General features: G+C 44.3%; 1 protein-coding gene across 1 annotated transcript; it reads left to right on the top strand.

The window, feature by feature from the left end:
- Positions 1 to 1,920: 1,920 nt before the first annotated feature.
- Positions 1,921 to 4,464, top strand: LOC121796346. Its single transcript, XM_042195196.1, has 6 exons — positions 1,921 to 2,418; positions 2,924 to 3,338; positions 3,428 to 3,559; positions 3,628 to 3,732; positions 3,919 to 4,013; positions 4,097 to 4,464. Exons 1-6 carry the CDS (start codon positions 2,150 to 2,152, stop codon positions 4,200 to 4,202), a joined length of 1,122 nt encoding a protein of 373 aa, XP_042051130.1. The 5' UTR covers positions 1,921 to 2,149; the 3' UTR covers positions 4,203 to 4,464.
- Positions 4,465 to 11,700: the final 7,236 nt, after the last annotated feature.

The raw sequence follows: 11,700 nt of genomic DNA, 5'->3' as shown, positions 1-11,700 counted from the left end.
CCGACGAGGACGGCCCCCCAGTTTTCAATCACGGCAGGCGTGTCCGTTGTGGGGATGTCCGCCGGCGTAGGGGCACGGGTCGTGATTTAAACAGGCGAGAGGCAGGGCTCGCACAGCCTGGCTCTGGCACGATTCCATATCGCGCGCACACTGCTTCGTGGCCTCGCACGAGCTGGGATAGACCAGCAGCTCGCGTCACAACAGAGTTTGATAGGGGTTTTCGGGGGTACCGACAGCCTACATCGTGGGACCCCCCCATCAACCGCCCCTCCGGTTGGGATCCTCCCGGTAACCGACCAATACCGAGCTTCTAGCCCTACGACCCACCACGGTCATGGCAACCCTCTTGTTGGGAACCACCGCCTCACCGTGCATCGCAAGGATACTCGGATTATGATCAGCCACCACAATGTCTGCCTAGTCGTTGGGATACACCCAGGCGACAAACCGATCACTTCCGGCAGCAGCGCAGCCCACGCCCGAGCACACAACCTTGGCGCCCTGAAATCATGGGGTTTGAAGAAAAGATGGTGGATGAAGAATTTTGCTATGAAATCGAATTGATTCCCGGCTGCCATTCTTCAAGCCTGGATCAAGAATCAGATGCTCATCAGGAAAAAAATGATTCCTCGAACTGGATGGGTAGTTTTCTTGAAGAGACTGATGATTCAAAATCATCTCTAGTAGATGATAATAATCATGATAAGGCTACTTTTGATGATGATGAGTTCACAAAGATGGAATGCCATTCTGTGAAGATGAGTGATGATTCGGACTTGCTTTGGGATGTGGTGGGAGTGACTGATTCATCTTCATCATGTGTTGATAATTGTTCACAGCATAAGTGTTTGGACTCTGATGATGATTATGAAGATGATAGCGTAGATGGTGATGAGAGGCGTTCCTACAACCTCACTGCTGCGGAGTTCCAGCTGGTAAGAGTCCTTGTGCAGCGATTCATGGAGGACAAGCAGTTTGGGGGGCGTAGGAATGATGCCGGCGTCAGGAGCCGGTGCATGATCCGGAGCCTCCTCCAAGTCCCAGCCATCGAGGATGATTTTGTGAAGACGAAGGCGAGAGAGGAAAGGGACGGCGTAGAAATGTTGGTGGGAGTCATAAGTGAAATGATGGTGATCATGTTCCTAATCGCATTTGATCCAGGAGGTGACGTTTCAATGCTTTTGCTATCGTCGACTGTGCCCGTGGTTCCATGGTTCCCACCTTGAGGACAAGGTGGATTTTAACCGTGGGGGAGTTGTTACGATCCTCCTATATTTTAGGATTCCCCAAATATTTAGTTATCTTTTTATTCCCCATATCTTTTGATTCATAGTATATTTTTCATATCTTGTTTTCTTGTTCCCTAAGCTAGTATTCTAGTATTATAAATAGGGCTAGGTTGTTATCTTTTTATTCATTGAATGAAGAATTATTTTGCCCATATTACTTGTGCAATACTCTACAAACTTTCAATACTGTCGACGGAGGGATCCTCCGCGCCAGTCTCTCAGTTTCAGCCGCCGACCCCATCGCTCGGGGCGCCGGAATTGGTGTGTTGCTTACGTAGTCAGCGAGGATTCTTCGTTAAGAGATTTGTGCTCTTAACAATATACTATGCTTAAATTTCATCAATTCAAGTCATCATTGTTTAGCTGACACACACAAACAATGGGGAAATAAATAGTGAACACGGATTGATTAATTATGCTTAAGAAAATCTCATTACCTTAATCAATATCCATCTAACCTTATAAATGTAAACAGTGCTCATATTCATTTCAAACTAGAGCACTTAATAGCCAACTTCACAATTTGAATCGTGAAAATATTAATTCCTTCTTATCCTACTTTAGACTTTAGTAGATGTTTAATCACTTAATGAAGCAATAAAAATAGTCAAAACTCAATAATTAAACACCTTATTCATCTTCAACATGAAGAAAGCCGCCATCACCATTCACCAATACACGAAATAAGGCGGCAGAAGCCACGTGGCGGAATCCTGTTCGCCGCAACGACGCATGCAGCATTTTATAGTACTCCATATTTTAAAATTAAATCACTGAAAATAGTTTTCTTCTACAAAAACCTCGAGCTGATCTACGCGCCACCGCCATATGCAATTTCCGCGCCACCGCTCATCGCCGCCATGGACGGCGGAGGGAAGTCAGCGGAGAGACTCATGAGAACTCTACTAGATCGCTTCGAGAGCCTGGAGGCGAGCCACGAGAAGCTAAAGGAGCAGTTCGAAGTGGTCGTGCACGAGAAGGGTATAGAGAGGGAGGAAGCGTCGCGGTATCCTGGATGGGGAGACATGCCGCGGGCATGCTTTGCTGAGAGCCCGTACAGGAGGGTGTTGGAGTACATGGGTCATGCGCTCCACGTCACCAGAGTTGGCTCCGGCGAGATCATTTATTGGTATTGCTTTTTGTTTTTCAATCTAGCTAGTTGATTCAATTCGATTAAAATTTAGGTGAATGAATGCCTGTTGAGCTTGTTGATTGAATTGATTTGTTGGTTTTAGTGTGTTTGGGATGAAGATGTTGGTTGAATTAGGTCAAATATGGTTGGGGATTTTTATGTATTTAGGCTGTATATGTTTTGTTTCATCATTGTTCCATGTTTTGTCCCCACATAATCAAAGGTTTGACGACGTTTAAACACAAATGAAACGCGAATAAAACTTTTTGTACTTAATTATGCAAACTTCAAACTTTTCGTACTAACATTTAACAACTTGTATGAATAGTGTAATTACTGCTGGTTTGAATTAGTAGAAATTTAAAGTTTATGGAACATTTTTCTGATTATTTGAATCAGACAACCTCTGTCATTCTTATGCTGATAAAGAATACAAGCATTTTTTGCTGTACTGCATATTGCATTGGAATTAGAATAAGGGGGAGACAATCTCGTGATGCAGGAATATCGCAGCTGAAAAACTCTTTGGGTATAAAGACTATGAAGTATTAGGACAGGGAGCTGTTGAACTACTTTTTGATGAAGAGCATCATAATCTAGTTCTGGGAATCATGGAGAGGGTGAGATTTGGAGAATCTTGGTCAGGGCAACTCCCTCTCCGGAAGCGATCTGGTCAATGTTTCATCGCACTAGTTACACAGAGCCCGCTGTATGAGGATGGTGAGCTCACCGGAATAGTTACTGTATCAAGTGATGCTGCTGTGTTTAATAAAACAAACTCGGGGAATATGAGAGCGCGTCAAGATAATGCTAATGAACAATCTAAATTTCGTAGAATAAATTTGAAGAACATCCAATGCCAGCAGCGGCAACAAATTGCAGGAGTGCCCAACCTTGCGTCTTCTGTTTCGAATTTGGTGCTTACATCATGTCCCTATGTGTCTTTCTGCATCATGTTTTGTCTTCCATTTTTGCGTACATTAGAGTTTTTCTGATAATTGTCCAGTCCTCTAAAATTTTGTCTCGGACACGAGGCAATGTCTCCTCAACCTTTGAGACAAGTGGAAGTGCAAGAGACAACGAGGATGCTGAAGCAGAAAGTAACGAGATGAGAGCAGATAGACCACCAAGAGCCCCTGTGAGTATTAGTCGAGCAAGTGTTGATTTATTAAGAGGGAATGTAAATGAATCTAGAACTATTTGCAGGTTGCTAAGGGCGCTTTCGGGTTTCCCATTGGGAGGAGTAGAACTGAAGGGTCATGCTTGGAAAAGGAAGAAACAGCATCTGAATTTTCTCAGCCTTCAAAACTTGTATTCTCTATTCTCCAATTTTTGTCACATTTCGCCTACTATCCAACCTTGTTCATTGGAAAGATTAGCTTCTCCTCTCTGCCTTATAAGTGCTATTACATCATTCATTGGAAAGATTAGCTTCTCCTCTCTGCAGTAGTTTTGTTGCTCTACCTATCAATCATTATCCACTTCGTGTTTATGAAGGTTGTTGGAGCCGTCGGCTTCACGAATAGCAGACTAGATATTCCACACAACGTTGATCCCCAAATAGCTACCATCATATCGGAATGTTGGGCAAGGTAATCTAAGCCATCACACCAGGCTATCGACATGCCAAAATCTGAAAAAAAAACTGATTCGAGTTCTGTCAAACTTTCTGCAGCAACCCTGAAGACCGGCCATCGTTCAAAGACATGATCCCAAAACTGGAGAACTTGTTAGTTCAAGCAAGTGGTGGGGGTGTGACAAGAGCAGCTTCCGAGCCTTAACCTTTTCATCCCCGGCTGACCGGAGCAGCACCTCTGTCCTTGCCCTTAACAGGAGAGGAATAGTGTTGTTTCATCAGTAAGTTTTGCTTTAACATGCTGCTTTTCCCGTTCTGTTCTTTCATGTATTTTGGTGGTTCTTCCCCCTTTTAGTTGTAAAGAAGAATATGCTAATCCAAAGTGTACATTACTATGATCATTTAAACGAGTTATCATAAGACTAACATATATAAATATCTTTAGTGGTGTTCGATTTAATGGATTAGATAAGATTGAGTTTTATGAATTTGTGTTGGTTGGGTCGATCCAGTATTTAATCTCGGAATAATACCACTTAGGATTAATCTTGGCTTATGAGTCTTGTCTCGGTATGACCATATGATAAAATTCTGTTGGATTTTCGGATTGGATATATTCCTTATTCTCCAGAATTCAAGTTTTCAGTTTGTTTATAATTCTTCAAAATTCAGATTTCTCTTTACTACATATATTAAAAAATGTGAGAAACTCAATATACTACCATTTTTCGTAACTGGGATTAATATATCAGCCGAATTCGACTTTGTTTGACTCAGTTGCATTCCCACGGCCAGACTAATTATTTTAATTTTTCAACGACCATAGGTCCATTTTCATGTTATTTTGTCCAAAAATACATAAACAGCAGTGTTATTCAATGTTATGAATGTCTATAATGATTTATGATGTCTACCTAAATGGTGGATTACATGCATGTGGAGTATATTATTCAATTCTCAGTCTTAACATAAATAATTTTTTCCCCAGCGTTTGGTTTTCTGCTTTCCACGAACCATAGTAAGTACATATTTATTTGTGGTTACTTACTTTTCTAATTTATTTTACATTAATCTTCGATTTAAGAAATATTTATAGAGATGAATGGAAGTTTTTGGATGAGAATTGGAATTAGATGAGAAATGAGAGAAAATAGTATTTAGCGAAGAAGAAACTGAGCTTCAGTGATTGTTAAAAAACATGCAAATTAGTAGATGAGAAATTAAATGAGAGAAAATAGTATTTGTCGAAGAAAGAAACTGATCTTCAGTGATTGTTAAAAAAATACTCCATAAGTTTATTTTAATCAATCTTTACATCAACTCATCATAAATTGTTATTAATATCACTTATGTTGGTAAAGTAAGATCCTTAGAGCATCCCATCCGTGCTCTTGCCAACGAGCACGGATGTGGGCCCGGACCCACTTTTGGAGCATCCGCAGAGGTGACGGACACACGTCCATTCGTCCGTGCCAGCGGCGCGGCACCGCCTACTCGCCGGTGCGCTCTTGCCGCTCGCGCGGCGCTTCTCGATGCATCGAGCACGTCCGTGCCAGCGAGCAGCTGATGTGACACGTTCTGATTGGCCAACGGAATTTCCGTTGGAAATTCATTTTTTTTTTGTTTTTTTTAAAATAAAAAATAATACCATTTTTTTGTTTTTTTAAAAAAATCGAAATTCATATTCCCAAAAATATGGCCGCTTTTTTACCGTTTTTCTGGAATTTTTTTTATTTATTTTTATTTTTTTATTCCCAAAATCATCTATAAACACACACATTCATTATCCATTTTTCACATCAAATCATCTCCCATTCATCTCTCATTCATATTTTTTCATAGAACTTATCTACATCTTCCTCTCTCACTCAAACCCTCTCAAATGGATTTCACCAATCTCATTGCGGAAGCGGAGCGCGAAAAACAAGAATACTATGAACAATATTGTGCCGCCTATGAAGCCTATGTCGCCGCGAATACCCCCACCCCTCCTCCTCGACCAACTAGATCAACTCGCCGCTACATCCATCGTGACCGGGAGAGAGCCAACGAAAGGCTCGTTTCTGACTATTTTTCCGACCAGCCGCGGTTTCCAGAAGATTACTTTCGGCGTCGTTTTTCGTATGTCAAAACGCTTGTTTTATGCGTATTATCAACACATTATCCACCCGTGTTGAATACTTTCAAACAAGTACAGACGCGGCCGGTCGGCAAAGTCTCTCGGCGTTGCAGAAGTGTACGTGTGCCATCCGACAACTTGCTACTGGGCAAACGGCTGACCTCTTCGACGAGTATTTGCATGTCGGTGATCAACTAGAATCTTTTGCCTTAAAAAATTTTTGCGACGGCGTTCGTTCAGCTTTCGGTAGGGAATTTCTTCGGGCACCCACCACCGATGATTGCCAACGGTTGCTTCGTCTTCACGAAAAAGTTCATGGTTTTCCCGGTATGCTTGACAGCATTGACTGCATGCATTGGAGGTGGAAGAATTGCCCGACTGCTTGGATGGGGCAACACTTAAGCGGCCACAAAGGCGGCGGCCCAACACTTATCCTTGAAGCGGTCGCCGACTACCGCCTATGAATTTGGCATGCATATTTTGGTATTGCCGGATCCAACAACGACTTGAACGTGTTATATTCTTCACCACTCTTCAATGATGTTTTGAGTGGTGTAACACTGGCGATCGACTTCACCGTCAACGGAAATGCATACCACATGGGTTACTATCTCGCCGATGGTATCTACCCAAGGTGGTCGACTTTCGTGAAGACGCTCAGCAACCCGCAAGACCCGAGACGGGTTCTTTTTGCGCAGCGTCAAGAGTCCGCTCGGAAAGACGTCAAAAGAGCTTTTGGGGTCCTTCAAGCCCAATTCAACATTGTGAAGGCCCCGTCTCGGCTGTGGTACGTGAAAAATATCGCCGACATCATGTACACTTGTATTATCTTGCACAACATGATTATAGCTGACGAAGGACCGATGGCGGCTAGCTTTTATGACAAGGATGAAGCCGGAAGCTAAACCTCGAGGTCTCCCCCACGCCGAGGTGTGCATACGACGGTGGGCGAGAGGATCGAAACAAGGAACACAGTGCGCGATACTCGAGCCCACATTGAGCTACAAGAAGACCTAATCAAACACATTTGTGCGAAATTCGACCACGAGTAGTGGATTTTTTTTACTTTTATGAATTTAATTATGTAATTTTTAATTTTTAGGATTTTAATTATGTACTTTTTAATTTTTAGGATTTTAATTATGTACTTTTAATTTTTTTTGTAATTTGTAATAGTATTCCGGATATTTTTAATGTATTTTAATTTTGTGGAAATGTTTTTATTTAAATTGAATAATAGAATGGCGGGACCCTTGAGCTTATCCTTGCGGAAGAGCACGGATGTGGGTGCTGTGCTCTAGCCAAAGAGCAGGGAGTAAAAGTGGGTCCGGGCCAACATCCGTGCTCGTTGGCAAGAGCACGGATGGGGATGCTCTTACTCTCTGTCCTTAGATCATCCATAGTGGGGAGGACGATAGTGCGCCCGATGCATTGGACGCGCTATCGTCCGCCACTGTGGCTCCGCGGACGACGGACAATGCGTCGTCCGCGCCCTACGCTTAGTCCGCGGACGATAGGGCATCGTCCGCGGCATCGTCCGCCCACTGTGGGCGCCGCGGACGATGCAACGTGTTTTTGTTTTTTTTTTAATTCGAAAAATTTGTTTATATATATACCCCAGCTTCACCATTCATTTGTAACTTTTCGATTAACTTTTAAACTCTCAAATTACGCTATAAAATGGATTCCGGTGGATACTCAAGTTCTAGTAGCCCTATGTTTGGAGATGGCGCATGGTGGTCGGGTACACAACCTGGCGAATATCGGTCGTTCGACGCCAACACGCAGTACGATCCGGAGTTCAGTACGGATTCGTACGGTCTCTCCGACATGGAGCCGTCTCCAACTCGCCCTGCCGCCGCTTCCAGTCGCGCGACGTGCGCGATAGAGCGTTGTTGTCGTACCAGTCCATGTTCGGCGACTTCAAGCATTTCAACATCTGGCGCTCTTGAGGGACAAACAGAGTTCCAAGGTGGGATTCTGCACACCGATGCGGCGAAGAGGACGAAGACCACTGACACTGGTGGTTACACGACCAGCGAAAGCGGAACTCGTCCGGTGGACCTCAACCAGACGTGCACGGAGGAAGAGACTTCCGGCAAACCGATGTCCTCCCAGCAGCGTCCCATAGGCGTCAAGGCTGCGAAGAACAAGGGGATGGCGAAGGCGACATCCTCCTCGGCCGCCGCCCCCCATCGCCGATCCCGACCCCGACCCCTACCCCAACCCCGACGACACTTGCCTACGCGGATATGGCAACGGCCTCGAAGGCACAGACGTTGTTGGATACGCAAAATGCCCTTATGAAGTGTACGGATCCGACCAGAGCCGAATTCCTCCAGAGGTTGATCGATGAGTTGAGCCGGAAGTTGGGGCTTTTGTAGGATAGTCAATTTTTTTTATTTCTAACCCGTGTAACTTTTTTTTTATAATCAATGAATTTTTTGCCGTTCTTAGTTAATCGTTGTGTTTTTTCTAAGTCTGCATTTATATATTTGAAAACATTTAAATTAATTAACAAAACAATAGTAAAATGCTTAGGGCGCGCCTTAGGCTCCTCACTGCAGGTGGAAGGGGAGGAGGATAAAATGCTGATGTGGCGGTGCATAGGGCTGGCTTTAGGGCGCCCCTTAGGGCGCCCCACTGTGGATGCTCTTAGGCAAAAGCACAACACCCACATCTGTGCTCTTCCGCAAAGACAAGCTCAAGGGTCCCACCATTCTATTATTCAATTTAAATAAAAACATTTTCATAATATTAAAATGCATTAAAATTACCCGGAATACTATTACAAATTATAAAAAATAAAAATTACATAATTAAAATTCTATAAATTAAAAAGTACATATTTAAAATCCTAAAAATTAAAAATTACAGCATCTCCAAGGGGAAAATGTAAGTTGAGAAGAAAATGTAAGTTGAGAAGGTATATTTTTCATTTACCTTCTCAAAAAGGTAATTATATCTTCTTAAAAAGTAATGGACTCCAAGAGAAGAAGGTAAATTAATAAAGCAAACAAAAATAACTAACTTTTTACATATTATTTCAAGAATAGGTAAAGATGCTTTTCAAAATGAAGGAATGTATAATACCCCCAAATACATTTTCCATTGGAGCATGAAATTTTATCAAGAAGAGGTAAATATGATAGTTATTTTTTTTACTTACCCTTTACCATTTTGGGAATGGATCCCCTGTTGTGCTCCCACCACAGCAGGGGCATGCTGTCTCTCACAACACATTTTTTTATAAATAAAATAAAATATTAATATTATTTTGTTTTTTTAATTGGCTGTGAGAAACAGCATGCCCCTGCTGTGTGGTGGGAGCACAGCAGGGGATCCATTCCCTACCATTTCCCTTAATTTCCCTTAGAGATGCTATTATATACACTTACCATCGCATTACTAATATTCTTAAAATATAACCAAAGACTTAGAAAAATTACCAGGATATAGTATTTATTACTAGTTGAAAAAGAAACGTACACTACTTTGAACTACATTCCATAACTTCCTCAAATATAATTAATTTGTTCCAATCTCAGAATATTTCAAGATTAGGATTATAATTAAGTAGCAACATTCCAAACCAACAATAATTTTGTATTTTAAATCTGTATGCAATGATTTTGAAAATCCCTAGCGCCCAATTGTTTTAATCGGCGTCTAAGAGCATCCGCAGCGGCGGGCGTCCCGGCGGACGTCGGACCGGCGTGCCGGACTTCCGCGCGGGACGTCTGCCATTAGGTGTAAACTCGGCGGACGTCGGACCGGCGTGCCGGACTTCCGCGCGGGACGTCTGCCATTAGGTGTAAACCCGGCGGACGCGGACGTCGCTTGCGGACACCGGAGTTCCTCGACTTTCAGACGACGTCCGCCATTTCGGTGCCACGACGGACGTCCCGATATTTTTTAAAAAACTCTATATATACGGCTCGTTGAACTTCATTTCATTCGCACCACTTGTTTTAACGAGTTTATCTCTCTCTACTTTCATTTCTTTTGAAGATAAATGGAGCACCACGATAGTGATTCTTCCGCCACGAGCGAGTCACAAACACCGATTTTTCCCGTTAGAGTTGGGGAAAATGCCTGCGGAAGTGCACCGATGTCCGGGATGATGCCCTGAATAGCGCCGATGATGCCCCAACCCCAAATGGCGGGGATGATGCCCGGGTACTACAATATGTACCCCCCTTGGTGTGCAGGGATGGGTGGGATGATGTCCCAAATGCCCGGGATGATGCAGGGCATGCCTGCCGCTGCGGGGGAAGCAGGTAGGGGGTCCCCCAATCACCTGGGGACAATGTCTATCGCCCCTACATGGATTTATTGTCTAGTGATTCCCCCCAAAGTACTCTTCTGGAGACTCAGTTCACTGGCATTGCGACTTTCTCTTTTGAGGAGTTGGGGCTATCTCCGGTCAGGGAGTCTCCCACTGAGATGCCACCGGCGGCAGGGAGGACGCGGAAGCAAGGGAGAGGGAAGGGCAAGGGCAAGGGCACTACCTCGTCCTCGCGTGCGGGGAACGAGGGTGGAGAGCAATGTCGGAAAGAGGACCATCTGGAGCATAGGAGAGTGCGTCGCGCTGGCGAAGGCCTGGATCAGTGTAGTCGAGGATCCCTACGTCGGGGCTAACCAATATATCGACAGAATGTGGTGGCGCATTAGCCAAAGCTGCATCGAATTCAAACCGCCAGGTGGGAAGCCTTACGATGGAGAGCAATGTCGGAAACAGTGGGAGCGGCTGAGGAGGCAGCTAAGCCGATTTGCCGGCATCTACCAAAACAACCTCCGCACGGCAACCAGCGGCATGTCATCCGATGATGTGAAGCTCCTGTCTCACCAGCAGTTCCCCAACAGTGAATTGGGTTTCGGGGAATTCAAATATTGGGAGGTCAATCTTGTGGTGCAGACTTCCGCCATGTTTAGTGCGGGTGTTGAAGCTGGCAGGCCGAAACGGACGAAGATCAACGCCTCGGGCGAGTACAACAGTAGTGCCCGTTCCCACGAACTCCCCGACGCCGAGGCAGAGTTCTCGACCCCTCAATCGTCTTCCCGCCGCCGGCGCCCGGTTGGGCAAAAGACCGCGATGCGGACTGCTAGGGGAAGCTCCAGCGGGTCCCGCGAGGTCCAATCGGAAGCTCCTTCCCTGGTCACTCCCGAGCTTAACCATCTCGCCCGCATGCAGCTAAAACAGAGCATGCTTGACACCATGGACAAGTGGCATGCAGCGACTGAGCTCTTATACAAGATGATGTTGAAGGATGCCATCGACACTATGAGGCGCGATTTGGGGATGGCACCCCTGCCCGGGAGTGTCGACGGGGATGACGAGGAGTGAGACGGGGGCCGCATTTGTCGAAGCTTGAGGTTGTTTTTTTAACTATGTATTTTTTTAAAAATAATTATGTATATATATTTTTTTTAAATAAAGTGGTTGCATTTTTTCCGTATTCGTGTTGAAATTTTAATTCCTGAAATTGTTTAATTCCGTAAATTGTTTAATTTGGTGAATTTGTGAATTTTTATTATTGTGGATGTCCGTCGGGATGTCCTTGGGGATGTCCGTCATTGTACA

This window comes from Salvia splendens, chromosome 3, assembly GCF_004379255.2.
Source record: "Salvia splendens isolate huo1 chromosome 3, SspV2, whole genome shotgun sequence".
In the NCBI taxonomy this organism is placed as follows: domain Eukaryota; kingdom Viridiplantae; phylum Streptophyta; class Magnoliopsida; order Lamiales; family Lamiaceae; genus Salvia; species Salvia splendens.
This window is presented reverse-complemented; position numbering and strand designations above follow the sequence as displayed.